The sequence below is a fragment of the Chroicocephalus ridibundus genome, chromosome 5 (assembly GCF_963924245.1).
Source record: "Chroicocephalus ridibundus chromosome 5, bChrRid1.1, whole genome shotgun sequence".
NCBI classification, from domain to species: domain Eukaryota; kingdom Metazoa; phylum Chordata; class Aves; order Charadriiformes; family Laridae; genus Chroicocephalus; species Chroicocephalus ridibundus.
The window spans coordinates 67,620,570-67,641,906 of NC_086288.1; the positions used below are offsets into that span (position 1 = coordinate 67,620,570).

Consider the following 21,337-nt stretch of genomic DNA (forward strand, 5'->3'; position numbering starts at 1 on the left):
CGCCCCGCAGCCCCCTGCCTCGCCCCGCACCCGGCCTGGCCCACAAAGAGCCCCCCGCCACCCTCCGTCTCGGCGCACGCACCCCCCCGGCGGGCAACGGGGAAGGGGGTTGGAGGTGGGGGGGGGGGGGTGGAGCGGGGACGGAGGGAAGCGGGACCCGGAGCCGCCTTTACCTCATGCAGCTCCGGAAGGTGCAGCATTGAGTAGCCTCCGTGCCGGGTGGTCCTCGCCGCTCCGCCGCCACCCCCGCCGGCCACTGCCCTGGCTGCTCCCACCGCCTCCCTGCTCCGCGGTGCGGCGGCGGCTCCTGCTCGGGGAGGGAGGGCCGGGGGGAGGAGGGGGAGGCTGCTCGGTGGCGGCAGCGGCGGCCGGGGAGAGGGGGAGGCTCCGGCGGAGCGTGCGCCGCGGGGACACAGTGCCGCTCTCCGTCCGGCCGGGGAAGAACAGCCCGGGAGGAGGCTCCGCTCGGCGCCGCGCCGCCCTCCTCCCCCCGGCCCGCCCGCCCGCCCTCAGGCCTGGGGCCGGGCCCGCAGCGCCGCCCAGCCAGGATCCCCCAGCCCCAGCCGCGGGGCAAGGGGCGAGGCCGGCCAGTAAGTCTCGTAGCCCGCCGAGCCCCGCGCAGGGCGGCGGCGGCGGGCAGTACCGGCCACGGCCGCCGCAGCGCTGCCTCCCGCTTGGCGCCAAAACCCCCGGAGCGGCCGGGCCGCGGCCTGAGGGGGATCGTTCGCCGGCCGGGCCCCGACCCCGTGGCGCTCTCTCCTAATGGGGCAACGTCCGGCGGCCACGGCGAGGCCTGGGCGGTGTGCGGGAGACATGTGGGGCCGGCTAGCGGGGAGGGGGCCGGCGGCAGGGCGGTGTGCGGGAGGCGCCGGGGGGAGACATGTTCGTGCTTCTGAGGGAGCCGGGCTGCTCATGGCTGCGCCGTCTCGGTCGGTTCCTCAGGCAGCTGGTGCCGGCGGTGGGGCCTGGTCGGCGCGATGAATAAGAAAATGGGGGGGAAACGGTGCGTGGGGTGGTCGAAGGGTGCTATGGAAGGTAGGAGTAAATAGCCCGTCCTCAGAGAGATGGGGGGGGAAGAGCAGCATCAACGTCCAAATTTTTCTTCTTCCCTGTTAGCAGATGAGTTTCTCAAACGCTAATTTAGTTATAAATCTTCAGGAGCAACTCGAATATGCAGACCGAAGGAGCCCTCGCCAGCCGACTCAGGAAATCCTTCCATGCAAAATGTCTTTGTAATTTAATATTCTTTTACATTTTCAAGAGATGGGGTATGTCTGGAAAATCAGTGGCAAAGTGGGATATATCTGTCTGTTCTGAAGCTGCATTATGTGCCCTGCGTGTCTTAAGTATAGGTGGCTGGAAAGGGTTTTCCAGATGCCCACCCTGCTCAGAGAAGATGGGTGACAACTGAAAGATGACTTTTAACCGATCAAGACTAATTTAGGCTCTTCAGCTGCTTGTTCTTGATTACTCGAACTGGCTAGAAGCACCATTCTTCTTACTTTGGCTAGAAGTATCATTCTCCTCAGTTCTGGAAATCTCTAATGCATTTTCCGTAGAGCAAATTAAAGGCTGGGACCAGTCTGCATGGAGGGATGGGTTTCTCCACAGGGGTGTGTGACTGGGGCCTTGCTGGGCACAGCAGAGGGGCCAGCATGGCCTGCCAGCCACGCAGGAGGGAGGCAGGAGAGTGAGGGGATGGAGAGGGGTAGGTAAGTGAGATTATGGTGAAGTATGACAAATTGTGGATTTACACGGTGTGGGAGGAAAACGTATAAATACTGAAGAGCTCTCAGGTACTTCTGGTGTAATAGCATGTGGGTGGGACATCTCTCCTACACCTGTGTTCATTATCTCCCTGTCGTGTTGTCCTAGGGGAGTTAAAGCCTTCAATGTCCATAACCTGCATGAAACCAGCTCAGAAGGATTATAGTGAATATGAATTAGAGTTGCAAGGAGCACTTAGGAGATCTCAGACGCTGATTTGGAATCTAGAAGGCAGACAAGGCATTTAAATCTGGCTGTGAGTCCTTGCTTAGATAAAATTATTCTCTTCAGGCTTAAGGATGGATGGATTGGGGCATTCATGATGGACAGGGGACCCAGGGAGTGGGATACACGATTCAGTTTTAACAAGGTTGTACTGATTTAATAAACAAATAAAGCCAACACCAAGTGTTTAATCTTTTTCCTAATCTAAACTTCAGTTGCTGTTTAGATTTGCCTTAGAGCTGAAGTACTCAGACTAGCTATCAACTCTTATTTGTGTCAGTAAAATAATATGTACTGTCAGAACTATTATACTTTGAACAAATTTGGTTTTTTTTATCCTTACATTTGTTACATTAGGTATTTTGCTTCCCAAATCAAATGACTAATATAAGCATTTAATTTGGTGTAGATTCCTTATTTTTAATACACTTGTATTAACACAATAAATCAGAAACAAATCCTGTAACTAAAAAAAGGAAAGTACATATCAAAAACCTATAGGAGCTGTCTTCAATTTAAAGAGGAAAAAGAGAGAATGTAAGTTAGTAAAAATGATACAAGAAATAAATTTGAAGTGACCTTTGCTGAGGTTTTTTTATGACCCAAGCATAAAGCTAGGAAGTTGTTAGGCAGGCTTCTCTTTGGGCAGAATTGAAGTATTATGGGTGTCATATTCTAGAAATTTCACCTAAGTCTCTCAGCTTCCTGGGTTTTAATGTTTATTTTCAAGTAATTTTTTATTTTTTATTGAAAAGCGGTGTTTTAGGTCTGTCATTAATGTGACCTACAATGTCATAATGTTTCCTTGTAATCTTGTGGTTATGAGTTTTTCAGAAAGTGACACCATCTTTACCTAGGCGTTTTTATACAACAGACCATGAAGTAGGAATAAGAATGAAAAGGAAGAGGGCTACTCTCCCACAACTTGTTTTTAGCCTAAGTTAAGGACAAACACAGTGCAGAGCCACTAGCATGCACTTGTACTCACTTTTATTTTCCACTGAAGAATAAGATAAATTTTTGCATTCTAAGGCATATGTACACTGTAACTAACATGTAGTTAGATGTGGCAGTTCAAAGATTTCACTTGAAAGTGCCAGGCAAAGTTTGCTCATTTAATTAAAATTTTATTTCACCTTGAGCAAGTTGTTTGTCAAACCCTACACTGGAGTACCCTTGGTTGTGGACCAAGATCTCTATCTTCTTGCAGACTTCAGATAAATAGTGAAGTTAGCAATTACTGTGGAGTAATGTTTGAATATTTTTAATTCTCAGGATTTTGTATCTGTAGTATAACGCAGAAAAAGTCCCGAAATACATCAGTGGAAAGCTGAGTATCTAGGATAGATTCACACTATATTTCTGCTTTCACAGGTAGTGATTAGTCAGCAGTATGAAAACTGACCACCCCTCAGCATCAATGTTGTTAGGAGTCCTTAGCCATTAAATGTAGGTGCAGTTTCTACCGGTAGACTCTTCCATTTCTGGTATAATTTGCTGTCTGACTGTAGGTTCTGGTATAAACACAACTTTGCTGACATACCCTAGGTCTGCAGCTGGAGTATTTTGCCAGCATGCTCATGTAAAACTGTCAGAGCACTCTTAGGATAGACATTAATTTAGATGCTGTTAGTCAGATATATGGTGTTTTGAATGAGTCTTGGGCAAATCATGATCAGCGCAGTGGTTGAGAGAGTAGGAGCAAATTCCGTAATCATGGGATGATCAAGCAATGGTCCGTTTTTTCTCAGAAGAGAAGCAGCGGGATTGGTACTTCTGCACCATTTGAAATTCTAAAGGGCTAAAACAAAGCGTGTGGTTCTGATATCACACCCAATTAAGGGAAGTATGAATGAACACTTAACTGCCAATTAGCTTGAATATATGCATGGCATTTTCAGAATGTGCAAACATAAAAGCTTCAGATAATCTGACCTGTGGTACTCTTAATCTGAATAGTCCTGAAATCTGCTGGCAGATATGATTACAGCTGCTAGTGTCTGGTTTGTTGCTTTTGCTTGCTTGACCTTCACCCTTCTAATTTCAGCAAGCAGCTGAGATCTGACTTGGACTCTGCTTCTTGTACAGCTGTAGCCAGGTTCACATGATCCCTTGGATTTTAATGGATGACTCTGTCTAATAATAAAACACAGTCCTTTTAGTATTTACAGATTTTATTGAGTCCCTACTTGGACAAATTTATGTTGGAATTTATTTACTTTTGCTCCCATTATTTTTATTGGAATGTATTTACTCCAATCCGTTTGTTGCTTGTTTGTTTATTAATATATTTTAGACTACCACTGCAAGTATAATTTATAAGCAGACTGAAATAAAGGGTGCTGAGCAGTCTTATGGGGCAGTCTTGTGGGGTGCTTTTTTTGCTCTATCATGCCAGGAGAGGTTAGAGGAAAGTACCAAGAAGAATGTGGTATTTTTACTGGTAGGAGAAATAACGCAGCACAGAATTTTCGGAACAAAACGGCTTTCAGGTGAAACAGAAGAGAGTACGGAGTGATTACTCTAAGCACAGAAAATCCCTTAATTCATGTTGATTAAATTAAGCTATGCGCATGTTTCCAGGAACAGCTTAATGTCTGTCCTCAGGTCTTTGTGAGTACAATAAACATGGATAGTAATAATGATCAAGAACTAGTCATATCAAGACACAACAGCGTGTCATGAACTGCAGAATAAGTCATATCTGTCAGTCAACTGGGCAGACATGTAAGAAATCCTATCTGGTGGGTTAGGAAAGCACTAAAGCACTTGTCTTCCTAATAATAGCTATGCTCTTGAAAGCTCCTGCTTTGCAGAACCAGGTGGTGGAGTGTGGTCCTTCACTATGAAGTTTTTTTAGTCACAGTCAAATAGGTCAAGGGGTGGGGGGAAGCTTAATTACTTGTTTTCAACTCGAGCATTTAGCCAGTTTTTGGTATCTAGCAGGTTGCTTTCTGGCAGGTTTCTTCCTGGCAGGTTGCTTCCTGCTCCCCCCCCCCCCCCCCATGGAAACCTTTTTTTCCTGCAATATAATACCAGTTCCTCTGAACTCAGTAAAAATCAAACCATGGAAAATAGTTTTTTGTCCTCAGTTTTGCAAAAAAAAAGCTTTCTCTCTCAGCTTTTTGACTCTGATATTAGCCCTTATTTCTGGTCATCTTTCCTCTTTGTCCATCTGTTGTTTGCTCCACGTGTGCAGTCACACACAGCTACTCCAGGTATAATTATAACCTCAATGTTTGCTGCACTGGACCTTCAGAGATATCCCTGAGGTTTCTAATTAAGCTTTGCAGTGTATAACAGCATCTGATTGTTTGAACTGCCTATTTTTATAAAAGAACTGATGTTTTTTTACATCCTCTGTAAATTGAGAATAGTGGTTACATTCACCTGAGTCAAAGGTGGGTTTCTTTGCAATGTGCGTTGCCATAATGAAAGACCTCCAAAAGGTGTCCCATTCCAGAAGGTATTTGCAGTGAAATTACTCCCATCTAAGAATAGACCAGGAAGCACGTTTTGTCCTGAAAACGGGGACTTATGTGTGTCTCCCATGATCTACACTGACAAAGCAAAATCCGTAAAAAGGTGGAGGAGGACTTGTGTATATGTATTATCTCATGAAGACAATCATCTGGAGGCAAAGAGCTTCCTTAGAACAGAGGGGAGTCGCACAACTCACTGACTTTTCATGGAGTGCCACCAGTTCTGAATAAAGGGAAGGACTAAATACTATGTGGATGATACACTCTTTTGAAACTGATCCCTATCCATAATCTGTCTAAATGTTATTTTGCTCTGGTTTTGGTGAGGAGGGCTTTTTCCTGTGCTGTCTGAAAATGTCTTTATTCTGAGTCATACTTGGAGATAGGGCAGTTATACTTGCCACTGGACTTTTGTGGGATCAAGGCACGTTGAGAAATGACAAGGATTGTCATTGTCAATACATTTAAGCCATTGTGAAAAAGTGTATACTTGCAAATACACTTGTAATTTGCAAAGTACCGTGTTGACAGAACAATTGCACTTGTTTCCTTTGCTTGCAAAGGAAGTAAAATGATTTTATTGGCACCTGCCTATTGGTGATTTCATAGGAGAATTTTTAGAAGCCTCCTTGATCCGTTGCTAGTTTTGAGCAGTCAGAAACTGAAGTCACAGCAGCCTACTGCGTGTCATCTATCCACCTCCTTTCTAGCTGCTCGCTATTATGATGACTTGTCACCATTCACTCCATAATTACATTCTCAAGGTTATTTCCATCTCTACTCCTGATGTGTCCAAAGCACGTACATTTACACCTATTCATTTCTGACAACCAAGTCTACTTTTCTCCAATAATATATTTAATATGAGCATTTATCATCTTTTCTGTCCAGGAGATATGCAAGAGTCTTTGCTTGCACCACATCTCAAAAGCTTCAATTTTCTTTCTGTCACTATCAATAATTTCTCAGAAGTCACATTCATAAGTTGCTACCAGCAAAAAATTAAGCATTTCCCCAGTCAAATCTTTCTACTTTTTGAGGTGGAATGGTTTTTTTTTCAGGCTTTTATAAGGGAAGCCATGGATGGATCAACTGTTCTTCAAATTTTTCCAATTTCTATTGGACAGGTTCTGATTGGATAGATTTGATGCCAGGTAACTGAATTTATGAACAATTTCTGTAGCTAGCCCATTAAGCGTGAAGTTAGCTTATACTCTATTTTTATTAATTAATAAAGTTATTTTATTTATGGCACACTCAAGAATAGCCTGTATTTTTCATTAGCCTTTTATTGTCTCTCTAATACTTGCTGCACAGCAGAAGCAGTTGTGGTGAAGAGCATTATGTTGTCAGCCTAAGGTCACTTAAAATGAGTCTGTTTCAAATTCAACTTTTCCATTCTGTAAAGTCCTTCACAGATTTTTTTTTTCTCCATCCAGCCTGCAAGGAAATCTGTAGTTACCTGCAGTTGTAGTAGTAGTGTATGGCTCTTTATGTTTGCCTGATGTTTTTTCAAATAAAAAGGCAGATTTGGGGAATTTCTGAGTGTATGGGACTGCTTAGAGGAAATACCACTGAGGAAATTGAGAAAGTTTGGTAATATATTTAGCCCATGGCAGCTAACTCTTCCCTCCAGCCACCTGGAGGGAAGACAGTATGAGCAGAGTCTCTCCCTCTGCCCCGTAAGATGAGAACTGTCCTGCAATCTGTTAAAAAATGAGAATATGTGTGGTACTAACAAATTCTGATTGAGAGGCTCCTTTGTGAAAAGTATCGATTGTATTTGTGATGCTGCTGTTCTTAATTCTTTCACAGATACATTGTCTGCTGCTTGCAGTAAAGAAAAGTATTATATGAAAATTTACAAATGAATATGAACTTGGAATTTACCATTACGGTCAAAGAAAGATGTTTGATGAATGGATGTGCAATCTCAGACCTGTACTGTAATGATGGGGTCATTTCATGATGATGGATAGGTATGAGGTACACTATTCAAAGCCTTAAAAAGGGGTTGCGTTTGTCAAACTCAGGGAAGCATCAAAGTGTTTGGGTATGACTCTGTGAGCAATAGAATCATTGCAATTTGCCTTTGAACAAAGTCATGAAATATATTGATCATATAGCTTTATGCTGCTAGGAAAGCAACTAATGATGATTCAATCGAAGTGTACTGTGAATGGCTTGAGGGGATAATCATTAAAATATTACACCACTACGCCATTTGGGAACTTGAATATGAAAGTTGGAATCTCAGACCCTTGTAAAGAACAATCTTGTGTTTGAATTTACAAAATAAAATTACTTCTTTGGATTGTGCAGCTCTGGTCACTTCATCCTTACGATTCTACTTCAGTAAACTCGCTGGATGTTTGCGTCCATGCAGGTCCTCAGGCAGCACAACAGAGGAGCACACTGACAACACAGTGAGCAAGCAGCAGGGAATACTCGGTGTCAGTGGAAGACGATTCACCTAAATTCAGGATATGTGGCAGCAGAGAAGGTAACTAAGGTTATTTGAGCCAGTACTCGAATGAGTATTTAACAAAGTGGACAAGGAATTGGTGTCTAAAGAGAGGACAGAATATCAGGTATTGAATAGACAAAGCCAGAAGTAGGCTAGACAAGGCAAGAGCAAATACAGAAATTAGAAAAGCGTAGTCTTGACAAAAACGGAACGCTTAGTAATACAAAAGCTGTTGGATTTCTAACCAAAAATTCTCCATGATGGAGCGTGAAAAAGTCCATGATGGTAGAGTGATTGCTGAAGGTGGCGATATTAAATGCCAGCAGAGGGATTACAGCTTGTAAAGTAGACTGATATGTATCCACTTACAATTTCACCAACATCTAATACCACTATTTATATCCTATCTGAATTTGGCAAAGCAGCTCATGTGTACTCTGTGTAATATACTATAACTACACTGTATCAAGCGTATAAACACTTGCTTTCTTAAGTATATGTCTGTACTGTTCTTTTTATCTTCCAGACACTGCATACTTATACCTAATAATTTATGTTTTCAGGGAACCGCATACTAAAATTGTAAACTTCCTTTATCTGAGACCATTAAAAAAAGCAGACAAAGACTTTTAGCCAGCATGTGAACATTTAAGTCACTACTTTAGATGTACTCCAGTTTTTGCTTATGGAATGCCATTGATCGATATTTAATCAATATTTTAAAAATTTCCTTCAAGATCTGCTTGGCAGCCACCTCTAATCCAGCACATGGGGATGAAAACTCGAGTGAACCATTTTTTTCATTCATTTTCAGTATCATTTAGCTTGACACTGCCTGGATGGGCTCTGTTAGGCTTGTATCCTTGCTTGAAAAACTGTAACAGCATGTTCTCTCACACAGCTTCATAGTAAAAAAGATATAAATGAAAAAATATCTTGACAAGTCTATCAGATTCTGAATATAATTAGAGAGAACAGAACGATGTTACTTCTAGGGGAGAAAAACTTTATCTAGCAACAGGTCCTTAAATCCCCTAAGGAAGCAGCTTATTATAGCAAGTAAGAAGAAACACTAAAGAAAGTACATGGATTCTGACATCATCTATGAATAAAAAAAACCCCAAGGGCTTTATAGTTTCCTGAATTTAAGCAAATTTGCAGTAATATTTAGTCTGTTTAACCAAACCCTTTATTTTGGTGTTTGTGTTCCTTTCTAAAAGGTTTGTCCCTTGGCCTGTTGCTGGATAGGAGAAATGGGAACACAAGAAAAGGTATGAATGAACAGGAGAAATGGGAAGGGGCAAAGATGAATACGTGTGGTAGAGAATCTGCAGCTGGCCAAGCATTAGGGAGTTTCATGTCAGCAAACAAAAAACGAAGAGATACAAGGTGAAATAAATATCCCTGAGTGAATTGCAAGTATATTTTAAATATAATGATTTGTCATCAGTAAGTACAATTTTGCCAAATTCAAGCTGAATTGGAGAAGCAAAATTCTGAGAACAATATGATTAAATCTTCTGTTACATATCTTAAAACTAGTTACACCTACAGTTCATATTTACTTAATATAAAGGCTCCTTTTGAATTAGATTTCAGCTTTGCATATTTGGAAGCTACAAAAATAAACTTTTCTAAAACTAGCTGAACAAACTTGTGAGAAGATTTTTAAAAAACAGAGCATACTATTAAAACTAAAAATGAGGTTGTCGATTTCTTTTGACCCTGTTTACATAGGAAGGGAGTTCCAGGTCAACTGGAGAACTACATCAGAATATATTGGGAGCTTTTGTTTCTGTGTGCTTATGTCCTGCCTGCTCTTTTGATGCTGCTATGGTTAGTAAATGTCTTCTTGCTGAGCCCAGGGAAGAATATATATGTGACAGTGGCTGCAGTCGCACTCCTGAGTGACACAACCTGCCATCCACGAAGGGGTGAAGCTGAGTGTTGACAGGTAAATGAAACAAATTTAAATTATGGAAGTGCTTTTTGTTTTCTATTTTCATCCTAATAACAGGTTTAAACATAATCCACATAGGGATTTACTTGTATGTGCCTTTGATCACTGGTGAATTTGAAAAGTAGATGTATAACCAGCAACAATTCAGAGAGTCCCAAAACATTTGCCTTTAAGAGTCATCAGAGTCACAAATTGCATAATGTTGCTGAGGAAAATAATTACCAACATGTGTATGGATGAGGGGAAAATTGGCAATTTGGTCTTCTGCTGAGTATTTAACCTTTTCACTTTCTACTCTTCAGCACTGTCTAGAAAATACAGTTCATTTTTTGCATGTGGAAAATAGGCAAGTTCATAACAAATACTGATGTAAAGATAAAATTCTTACTGGTTTTGAGGTACACGTTGTTCTCTTCTAATCATCACCACTGCACAGAAGAAGAAATCATAGCTCAGAAGTTGAAGAACTCCATAGAAAATATGAACTACTCACGTTTCAATGTTTTTTTGAGTTAGTGTGTTCTTTCTTCCAGGTTTTGGGGAATGTAAACAGAGGAATAAAGTAATTGAAAGAGTTCAGTGTTTGATCATCTATTTGAAGAAAGCTTAAATATGTTTTCATGTTGGTTGTATCAGCTGTTTTGGTTGTTGTTTTTTTTTAGTAAGTTGTCTATTACAGATGGGCCCAGATCCAAATTACACCACCTCTCCTCCATCCTGAATTGTGTGTGAGCTACATCTGGTTACAGATACCAATCTGAATATCATGAGCTAAGGCAGGGTGGAGTGGAGCTTGTCTTTAGATCTGACTCTCTCGTTCTCTGGACCTGGAATTGGCATGAATTTGGCAGGTCCGAGCTACCTGATTTTTACCTAGTCCTCAAATAAATAAATCAAACTGTAGACTGCCCTGTTACAAGGAGCGACTGTCATGTCATGTCTCTGAAGCCCTAAAGTGGTCCTTAGCTGCCTGCGGCTTTATAAATTTGAGTTTCTTTTGTTGCTAGTGTTATTCACTGGGAAAGAATGTGACCCCATTTACAGTGACAGAGGGTGTGAAATCTTAAAAAGTCTTAAAATCTTAAAAATCTTAAAAAAAAGATAGGTAGATTTTAAATCTAAAAAAAAAAAAAAAAAAAAAAAAGAGAGGTCAGAATTTACAGGGAAGCAAAAGAAGGCCCCTTTCCCTGTTCATCAGGGACCAAATAGCCACGGAGTTGATTTCCTATCTAAATAATTAGGTTCTATCATGTGGCAGTTACAAAGAATCACATACTGAACAAAGGATTTCCTTTTTTTAAAAAAAATAAATTAGTCTATACAGCTGTTTTTAAATGCACATCACTCACTGCTCCCTTCCCCCATCTCCTTGGCTTCTTGTTTCAGCATAAGACACGCATCATACAAGTTATTCAAGTTGAGAAACTAGTTAGTGAAATGTAATTTATAAATGAGTGCTAGTGGGTTTAGATCATAACCTCCCTAATTTATTTTTATAAGCAGCTGGAGTAATTTGCAGACATTCGTGACAGAGGTCAAGCGCAAGGGTTGCTGTAGCTAACCACTTTTTGTGTAACAAATGGCGAGTGAGCAAAATTGACACTAAGCAGGATAACTGTGAGATACTTACATATCGTAGAACTTTGAAGCCATTGACTTGTGGTATCAGAAAATTTCGTAAAATACACAGGTCTGGATAGGGTCTGTACTTGGAAATAAAGCGTCTATGAAACTCTTGGGGAAAGAAATAAAATAGATTTTTGTATTTTTTAAAATCTTCTATTAATTGAAGGTCAGTCACCCGTGAGGAAAATGGATTCGTAAATCACTTATGATTGGCAAGCAATTAACTTCTGGTAAATGAATCGTACAGACAATGGAGTAGAGTCTGTCTTGACAGGTAAAAGCATTTGTTCGTTCAAGTGACATTAATAGATGATTGAAACTTCCCTAAAATTCAGGCTCTTACTTAACATTAAATCTACTTAGAAATTCCATTCTGCATCAAGGTCCTATGTTTTAACATTTAAACATTTCTGAATTGGAGCAAACAACAGACAACCCAAAACTTCCAGTAGAATGGAAATACTGGGTTTTATTTAGAGTCACTGAAAAGTTTTAATGACTTTTTTCCCCCAGTATTTTAGTAAGGTGAACTGGACTGATAACCTTTAACATCACAAAAACCATAAAATATGAACATACATCAACTAAAAGAAGCCAAAATTTTCATTGAAATAATATTACATAGTCAAAAGAAAACAGTAACTGATAGCTTTTTTTTACTTTTCTTTATAATGTCAAATTGACTTTTTCAATAAATGGTTTGTTTTCAAATGTTTAATTCTGCATCTCAGCATGACTTGGTCACATTAAGTAAACTTCGGCATTAATATATTTGAGGAAATGCATCTGTTTTTCTTGAAGGAGAACAGTTAACTGTAGGCGATACAGAATACTTTAATGTGATAAAATCCTAATACGAGCAAGGTAGTTTGTAGTTTTTACATGCTATTGTGGTGAAGGTAAATAGATAGGAACACAAGATTATTTTAACCCCCTAATACTTGTAATATGATATTGTTCCAGCTGAAAGAAACAAACTTCTTTCCCTTTCTGCCTCTGCTCCATTTTTTCCACAGTGAAGATAAAGTCCAAAATAGGATGATTCGGATTCAGTAGCTATCACTTACATTAGGGACTTGGCTCTGGGTAAGATATCCTGGGAGAAGCTCATCTGCCCAAGGAAATAATTCTGGATACTCACTGCAAATTCTTGAATTATGTTAGTTCTGTCTTAACCTAGAAAATTGTAGCCCAGTTCAATACCAGTGCAATTTCTCCTGCAGCTGTGGCTGTCGAGCTCTTAACCACTGCTTGATGGCAGTTACCTTGCAGATTGGAAACCTGGAGATTTTCTGTCCTGGCGCAGCTTTGTTCTTACAGCTTCGGCTTTACCAATGAATGGAGGCCATTAATGATACTGTTCCTTGGAAACGTTCTCTTTCTTGATCACCATACAACAATTGTTTTATAAAAACCAGTTAAGTAAACTTTCACATCCTGGTCAAATTCCAGTTCAGATAACAGCATGCTGCTTACAGAGTTCCTGCAGTTCCAACTGGACAGTATGTTGATGTCTGTTAACCTACTCTGTGGTATTGCATGGCACAGTTCAACAGCTGCTGCATTTTGTTTGAGAGGTGTTTTCAGCTAATTGATGTATAAAGTGGATCCCCCCATGGTTCTTTGGTTTTTTTTTTTTTTTTTTTTTTCCAAAACATTTTGGGGATGCTAAAAGTTACAGAAGTGTCAAACATTATTTTTTTTTGCTGTTAAGCTTGGTCTAATTACTGCAGTGATATAACTGAAGTTGGATTTTTAAAAATAATATAGATTTGCAGTTTTACCGCTAGCCTTTTTCTTAGACCATGTCTTAAATAAATACACTGACCTCTAAGATCTTTGATATTAAATTTGCTATGGGATAGGATCAATGCAGTTTTTAAAAACAAAGGCAGTGATATTCATCAGATAAGAACATGACAGTTACAATGAAAGTCAGCTTATTACTTTTTATCATGTGCCAAGGAGGCATATTAAGCATCGTTTGTTTTTCCTTTCTGCAGTTTAAACAGATCAGGATGGATTTTTGATATTCATGAAATTTGACATTTCAGACTGATAAAAGCAGCATAGCAGAGAACATCCAATACAGGAATCAGATTCAGCACAAATCAAAACTGAAGTGTGAGCTTATTCCAAATTCAGAAGGTCCTTGGAGCAATGAGGCTTCTGTCAGCTATATAAGCATGACCTCATTCTGTGCCTGCAGAGAAGATACAATTAAGTATAATTCTTTACTTCTTGGATTACAGTATTTGTTGTCATCATGCCTCTGCATCTCCTTTCCAAAAACCCAGCCATCTTTGTAGTTCTACATTCTGGTGATCTTTAGTATATCAGGTATAACAAGCAAATTTATTATTTCTGTTCTGCAGTATATCTGGAGTATATGATTAAAGTACAAGTATGCTGCTTTAGAATGGCTTTAAACAATAATTTGAAACTTTACAACTAGTAACTTTCAGCATAATCTTATAAACTCCTTTGACCGTTTACTGATGGGTAGGTGAAGCATATACTGATTTGTTAAGTAACTTGTCAATTCATTACTGATAATGCTGGAATTGGTGTGACCTGCTCACCTAAAAATGTGATCCTGTTGAAACCAGCAGAATTTTTGCTGTTGTCTTTAGTGGGCCAAAAATTGCCCCATGATCTAGTTTTTCTTCCTGCTTCTAAATACTATTTTTTCCCCATTTAAAATAATGCTGAAATAGAACCCCATATAAAGGCAATGAAGTCATTATTTTAATATAGGCATAGTAAAAATGTACTATTTGGAATGAAAAAATATATATGTGAATTAACTAACATTACTGCAGGGATACCAACCTGGCAGTTTCTACAGTTAACTACGGAATCCATAACTACATGGAACAGAAGATCAATATACTTCAAGTATAAGAAGCCAGACGTGGAGCTCCTTTACGGAGATTAACCACCACAATTCACTATGCATTTGACTTAAATCTGGAGAGGGGTGGAGGAGAAGAGACAGTTTTGTGACTTATTCTGCAAACATTTATTTTTATAAAGCTTCTATCCTTCCCAACCTGCCTTTTTTTTTTTTTTTTTTTTTTTTTTTTTTTTTTTTTTTACTGAAGGAATTAGATTTCTACTTCGGAAATCAAATTCTGGCTGAGGAAAGAGTTATCTTCTGTAGGAACACAAACTCCAAGATCATGGACAAAGTATTGTTAACTGGAGACAGACATTCCAAGAAGCCAAGTTAAACATCTTAAATCAGCATTAAGGTAAATCCATTAGGAAAAAAAATAAAAGGGGGGAAAGCTAACACTTTTTATTTCCCCCAATGGTAAATGAAACCTAAAGCGGGCAACAGAATGTGAAAGGCTCCTTGGGAAGAGGAAGGGTTATAGCATGGAATCAACTTTTATGAAAATGTTTTCTGCAGGAACTAGATGGGGGCTCTTTTCATCTCTCCTTTCTTAAGGATGGAAAACCCCACGATAATTCGGGGCTTTGATTGTATATATTAATGGTCCAAAGTAAAATTCTGAATAGTGACAAAAAATATACCTTAAATTCCTGGAAAGATAACTTATTTCAGATTTACTGCAGGCAGGCATGAATTTTTAACGCACCCTAATCTCTCAGGCATTTTCCTACAGTATTTATTATTGTATATTCAACATGTTGCTGGAAGTCTTTAAAATGTCTTTCTTGCCACACTAGAATGTTCTTCAAACCAAAAGTTTAGCTGCAAATTGTTCTTGCAAATCAAAATCTAATCTAATCTTTTTTAACTATAGACCCACAAAGACAATTTGAGCATAGAAGAAAGGAAATTTGCTGAGTGGACTTAGGCTGTATATAATCAGAAACATTAAAAGAGTCGGGCATTTCCTTGTTTTCATAGCCCAACTCTGGTAATAATACTATTTTAATGTGAGTTATAACATAAGCAAGAACATAGTGAAGTATTTTTACTTTGAGAAGGCAGCATTGTAGAAACTGAAATGGAAAATCTGTTGTTAAAGCATTCAGTGAAGACCAGACTAAACACTTGAGCCAAACAGCACAGATTACATGCTGTATGTTCAAGCCACTCCAAGTAAAAACAAGCTGACTGTAGACACAAGGAGAGACAATGGAATGAACAAGACCCCCAAAACAATAGCAGATAATTGGCGATTATTATGTTTGAAAAAGTTGTGTGAAAACTCAAAAAAAAAGGACACACATACTTAAAAGAACCTCTATTACAGTGATTATAATTATTTAGATACCAAAATCCCTCCTGTTTAAAGTGTTAACTGTGGTATCGAGAAATCTGCCAGCACCCAAGTTAGTCTGGCATTTTCATGGTGTCAAATACTGTACAAATACTGTAATATGTACAACTGGCGAAGAACAACATAGCTTCATGCATCAAGTGCCAGCAGCAACACCCCACTAGCAATGCCGCTTAATGGAGGCTGTCAGGCTCGAGTGTACTGAAAACCTCTCTCTTCCTCTTTTTTGGCAACCTTAAAAATATAAAGACACAGTCATTAGACTGGAATTTACATGACCTATTTTTCCAAACGTATGATTAACACATTAGCAGCATCACACCCTTAAAGAAAAACGATTTTGTTCCAAATGCTTGTCCAGACACTGAACGCATGAAGTGAGGAAACTGTTCCTGGTACAGGCATGAAACCACCACTTGACACCACCACACGCACACACAAATTCTGATCAAGGCTTTTCCTCCAGATTTTGGGACATATACAGTATCAGTTTATTGAGTCATGGCAAGAGACAGCTTTTTTGAAACTTAACAGCACATCCTGTGGATGAGTATGTATATGCTTTACGTATTGTATTAGAAATGTAAACGTTTGTCCTTGTTTATTTAAATATCACACACCATATAACTACAAGATAAACACTGAAATAGCAAAGTGACAGGCAAATTAGCAATGCCTAAATCAATTTAATTGCTAAACTATTAAATGCTTTGAGTACTAATTTCAAAATTTCTAACATTACTTTTATTGTGAAATATATACAATCACACATAAAAATTATTTGCTTTTCTGTTGCTGTGCAATCAAGTAGGCAGCACTTTGGGACTGCGATCTCCACAAGCTCTAGAGAAATTACTCTGAGCGCACTTCTGCAGTTTTCACAAGACAACTATAGTGAGCTACCCGTGTATAATTAGTTCACCTTAAATTAAGCTTATTATTTCTGCACTTGCTTATTCGTTATTGGCATTAAAACTAGTTACATCTCTAATGCAACAGGTTGGTGCTGGTGGAAGAGGGAAGGAGCCTCCAGGCCCCAGAGGGAAGCAGCAGAGGAGTAGGAGTGACCAGTGACCGAGACATAAAGCTGGCCGGGACTTCTTGGGTCTTTCTTGTGAAACATGTAACACTAGCTGCTAAATAAGCAGCGCTTTAGTAGTCTGCTAAAGGCTGCTTCTCGTTTCCCTCTTTGAAGGAAAATGAAGGACAAATGAGGCTCAGGGATGCCACCTCGTCCTTGAATGGGATGAATCACAATGTGAGGAACCCTCGGGCTGGGGCACAATCATACTTCCCTCGGGGGGGAAATGCTCTTCCTCTTTCAGAGCAGCGCCATCACTTCTGTTCCCTAGGAAGATCCCAGTGGGACACCTCCAGTCAACGTCCTCCAGAGGCATTGTGCCCTGATGGGAGGCAGTTGAATACAGATGGTGGGGTGGTATCTCCAGACAATGGTGTGTGAGAAGGCACCCATCTCCTGGCAATCAGATGAACAAGCAGGAAGTTGAGACCCAGCCTATTATCTTGCTCGGGCAGGCAGGGAGACAGAGCTGACAAGGATGCCTGTGGCTATGTAATGAAGTCCTATTCTTAGAAATCAGTAATGGGTAAACCTCATCAGTAATTTTCCAATTATATGTTAATGCCCATTTGTTGACCGTGAAATTTCTCAGATCGACAAACTTCTATAAAACTACAGAGAAGTTTCCCAGTAGAACCCCCTCATCTTGAGTGTTTGGTTTTGGGTTTGTTTTTTTTTTTTTTTCATTTTAAGAGCTTTGCCCTTTGTTTTGTGTTGATAAATTCAAACCTCGTTTTCAGGTGCCTAGTTCCCTTCATGGTGGCTTCACAGCCGTTTTAATTTAAGAGCTGCTTATAGTCATCTCAGTCTGTCAGAAGCACATCTCTCTTCCCTTTCATCTTTCCACAACCCCTTGCTTGATGCAGATAACGAAGCCCTCTCCTGATCAGTTGCTCCGCTGTTCTCCTGTTGCAGTTCACACTCTCCACTGCAACCGCTGATGCCAGATCCCACCAAACTCTCCTCAGATTCCTTAAAAAGTCTCGATTTCTCGTCTGCCGCTGACAAATCATTTCTCCTCCCACCTGAGCTCGCAAATCCACCACATCATTCTGGACCGCAGGAGCCTTCTCTTCTGCTGCAACGTTAGAAATTGCTAGGTAAAAGAGGGCAGCGGCACCAGAAGTTAAACATTCATCCTTTTTGTTACAAACTTGAAGCCTGCCAGTACACGCCCGACAGATTTAACTATACTCTCAGCCTCTCATCTCCAGTCATTCGCTGAACTCGCCTACGCCCTGCAGCCATCAAGATGGCCTCTACGGGCGAGGCCGGTCCTTCCACACCGCCTTTCCCCGCACCGGTAGAGCACACCGTTTCCCTTTTCACAGGTGAACGCTATGGGCGGTCAGTTTTATCAAATAACCCCTGGAAAAGGTGGCGAGGTCCTCCCCAGGCGGGGAGCTGCCCTCAGCCGGTGGGAGGCGACCCCCCCCCCCCCCGCCACTCCCGGGTCTCTTCTCCTTTTCCTTCAGAAACGGCCCCTTGGCAGCAGGGGGGAAGGTGTCGGGCAGCACCCGGAGGACGCCAGAGTGGCCGGGTCCAGACACCCGGGCCACCAGCCCGGCCTCCGCGGCGGCCCCTCGGGGCGGGCCGGGGGGAGGAGGGCGGCGCGGCGCCGAGCGGAGCCTCCTCCCGGGCTGTTCTTCCCCGGCCGGACGGAGAGCGGCACTGTGTCCCCGCGGCGCACGCTCCGCCGGAGCCTCCCCCTCTCCTCGGCCGCCAAGCAGCTCCCCAGCCCTGCGTCCGCCGCCGGCGGAAGCCAGCGAGCCGAGCGGCGGGAGGTAAAGGCCGGCGGGGTCTGGGCGCGGAGCGGCAGGACCGGGGAGGAGCCTCGCCCTCCCCCCGCTCGCCGTAGCGTCGCGGCCTCCGCCATCTCGGGGGTGGCTGTGGGCCGTGCGGCGGCCCCGGTGGCACGGAGGGGCCCGTCCCCCGGCGTCACTGGAGAGGAGTTGCCGGCGGGTGGGAGGGGAGGCAGCGGGGCGGGTGCTGTGCTGCGGGCCCGCCCGCCAGCCGGGGGCTCGGCCGCGGGTCGCGGGCCCCCGCTAGCGGCTCCGCTAGCGCAGCGAAGGGGCCGGGGAAGCGGCGGATGGGTCCCGTCGCCGCTGGGGCCTGCTGGCCCCAGGGTGGGCCTTGCGGATGGAGCGGCCGCCGGGTCGCCGCTCGCCGCCGTTGTGGTGAGGGCTGCGGGCGCTCCGCGGCGTGAGGCGCTGGCTGCTTCCCCTGCTCCACCTTCCTCGCCCCTCAGCGTGAAAGGCGGCCTTTCCTCTCAAGAAACACCCACTGCCGCCCCCGGCAGCCCCGGGGAGGGCGACGGAGGCCCCGGCCTGCCCTGCCCTGCCGTCGGCCGCGGCCTGTGCGGCGGCCCCGGGCGCTGGAGGAAGGGACGGGGCTGGCGAGGCCGTGTAAACGCTTCGCCTCCCGGTCCCGAGCAAACGGTGCGGAGTGCCAGGGAGCTTTAAAAGCGTGTCCCGAAGGGCAAAGCCCCGCAAGATAAATCCACCCCCCGCAAAACGAAATCAAAGGGGTTTTAGTACTTGAAGGGGTTGTTTGGTTTTGAACGGTCGAACGCTGAAATGTGTTTATCGTGCGGTTATTTGTGTCCTTCGTGGCGTAATGTTCCCACGTGCTGATCGAGAGCCATAAGGTCACTGGGGCTTTGGAGGACCCTGACTTCAAAGGAGAGGGAAAAAAAATAATATGTATTTATTTTTCTTAACTCTTGTGCTAAATAACTAAGACCAATTTGACTGTTAAGAGACCCTTAAAATGTTTTTATACAGCGTCTTGACAAAGTTTAGTATGCATCGCATCTTTCAGTAGGACCTTGCAGTGAAAAGATGAGAATAATTCATATAGGACTTATCCAAAATACTTTTGGAGTTTTTCTGCTTATTTCAGGTAAAGCAAAAGAACAGAGAAGGTAACAGAGTTGCTTTTCATCCATTTCACCTTCACTGGAATAAAAGCTTAAGTTAATATGTCTTGGGATGTGATTAGAGAGCCAAAGGTTGAGATGCAAACCTGAAGAAAATTACAGAAGGGCAGAAAAAATTAGGTATGGTACATGTTTGTTAGCATGAGAGTTTTAGCCCTGATTCATACGGGTACAGTCACCATGACTAGGGCAGGGCTCGCTTGTGTCATGTGCTTACAGCACTTTCAAGTTGCAATAGTTTGTGTTCCTATAGATCATGTGAAGAGCTTGTGAAGGAAATTTAACAGCATCAAAGCACACCTTAAAAATCCTTTAATTTCTTCTTTATAGGCTTTCTCCTGTGGTGTTTTGTTTTTAACTGTGGAATTACGCTATTTTTTGTGGTCTTGTTTACACTTTTTTTTTTTAAGAACTCTATCGTATTAACATTAAGGCATTTCAGATGGGGAACGCACTGATGCAGAGGGAAGCAAGGTTCTTAGTGTTACCAGTGTGAAAGTCCAGTAGTACCTGGCAAAAATGTTAGCCTAGGCATGGTGTTAAGAAACATTCATGGTATACTTACAGCTCTTTCACTTTATGGTGTAGGTGGACTGTTACCTGTGACTTTGTCCATTTTACAAAAGAAAATTACGTTGTCTTGGAATTCGTGTATATGTTGTAATAGGGACTTCATGGGGATGTAGTTCTGAAGTGTTGCATGGTTTCTTGTCTTTCACTCCTACCTGTGTATTGATCTGTACTTTGTGCTAAATGGCTGACATAATCAGTATAATTATTATTTTATATAGAGTTCTTCTGCATGTGAATTTAGCTCTGAGTTTAGCTCTGAAGTTCCTGAATTACTAATCCTTGAGTTTTAGGAAGTTGCTGCCTTTGTTTTTCTTACAGAGGCTTTGCTATTATAAAAATGTCAGTAGGGCATTAATTAGCTGTCAGTTACACCGCCTCAGAACTAGGTAAAGCTGTACATTGATATTTTCTCCTGAATTCAGCTGTGGTTATGGAAAAGGTTAAGTTTTCCAGCTGTTGCTTCTTGCAACTCCACTGGGGTTTTTTGATCTCCTGGTGGGTTGGTTTATGTAACTGATCTGTGTTCCATCTCAAAAATTGCCTGTGTTAACTTGAACCGCCATTATAACCATTTAAGTGGACCTGGCTGATGTTTTTTTTCAAGTCATCTAAGGTGAACTACTTTCTGAAGGTAAATGACAGGTTTGAGTCTCTATGAAGTAAGTAATGACAGTCATTTGGAGACTGTGAGCTTTTTGTTGATACACAAATCAGGATGAGGTCATCTATCTGTGGTTTATATTAAGCTGAAAATAGTTTTTATCTTTTTAATAGCTGTGTAATGGCTGTGTGTGTGTGCTATGTTCAACAGGCCTAGTGGCTTCAGCAATGGAAGTGCATTTGAATGTATGAAGTAGATATAATTGCCCGGATAGGTTTGTGTAATGTAGTTTCCAGCCTAGGACCTGATATGTGATATTTTTTGTTTGTTTTTCCCCAGAAAATATTTAGGATGTCTATAT

At 42.0% G+C, this 21,337-nt stretch overlaps 2 protein-coding genes across 3 annotated transcripts in view; one reads left to right on the plus strand and one right to left on the minus strand.

Annotated features, from left to right (window-relative positions):
• The window catches only part of PDS5A (PDS5 cohesin associated factor A), an 81,382-nt gene extending 81,053 nt beyond the window's left edge, over positions 1-329 (minus strand). The window contains exon 1 of one of the 2 annotated variants that reach the window (XM_063335672.1): positions 174-328. In XM_063335672.1, coding sequence (XP_063191742.1) covers positions 174-200 — 27 coding nt within the window. In that variant the 5' untranslated portion in view covers positions 201-328. Of the gene's footprint in view, positions 1-173 lie in introns of both variants that reach the window. The other variant, XM_063335673.1, reaches the window with a different exon arrangement.
• Positions 330-18,524: 18,195 nt separating this feature from the next.
• The window catches only part of N4BP2 (NEDD4 binding protein 2), a 41,321-nt gene continuing 38,508 nt past the window's right edge, over positions 18,525-21,337 (plus strand). The window contains exon 1 of the mRNA XM_063335733.1: positions 18,525-18,648. The gene's annotated coding sequence lies outside the window, so the exon portion shown is untranslated. The remainder of the gene's footprint in view (positions 18,649-21,337) is intronic.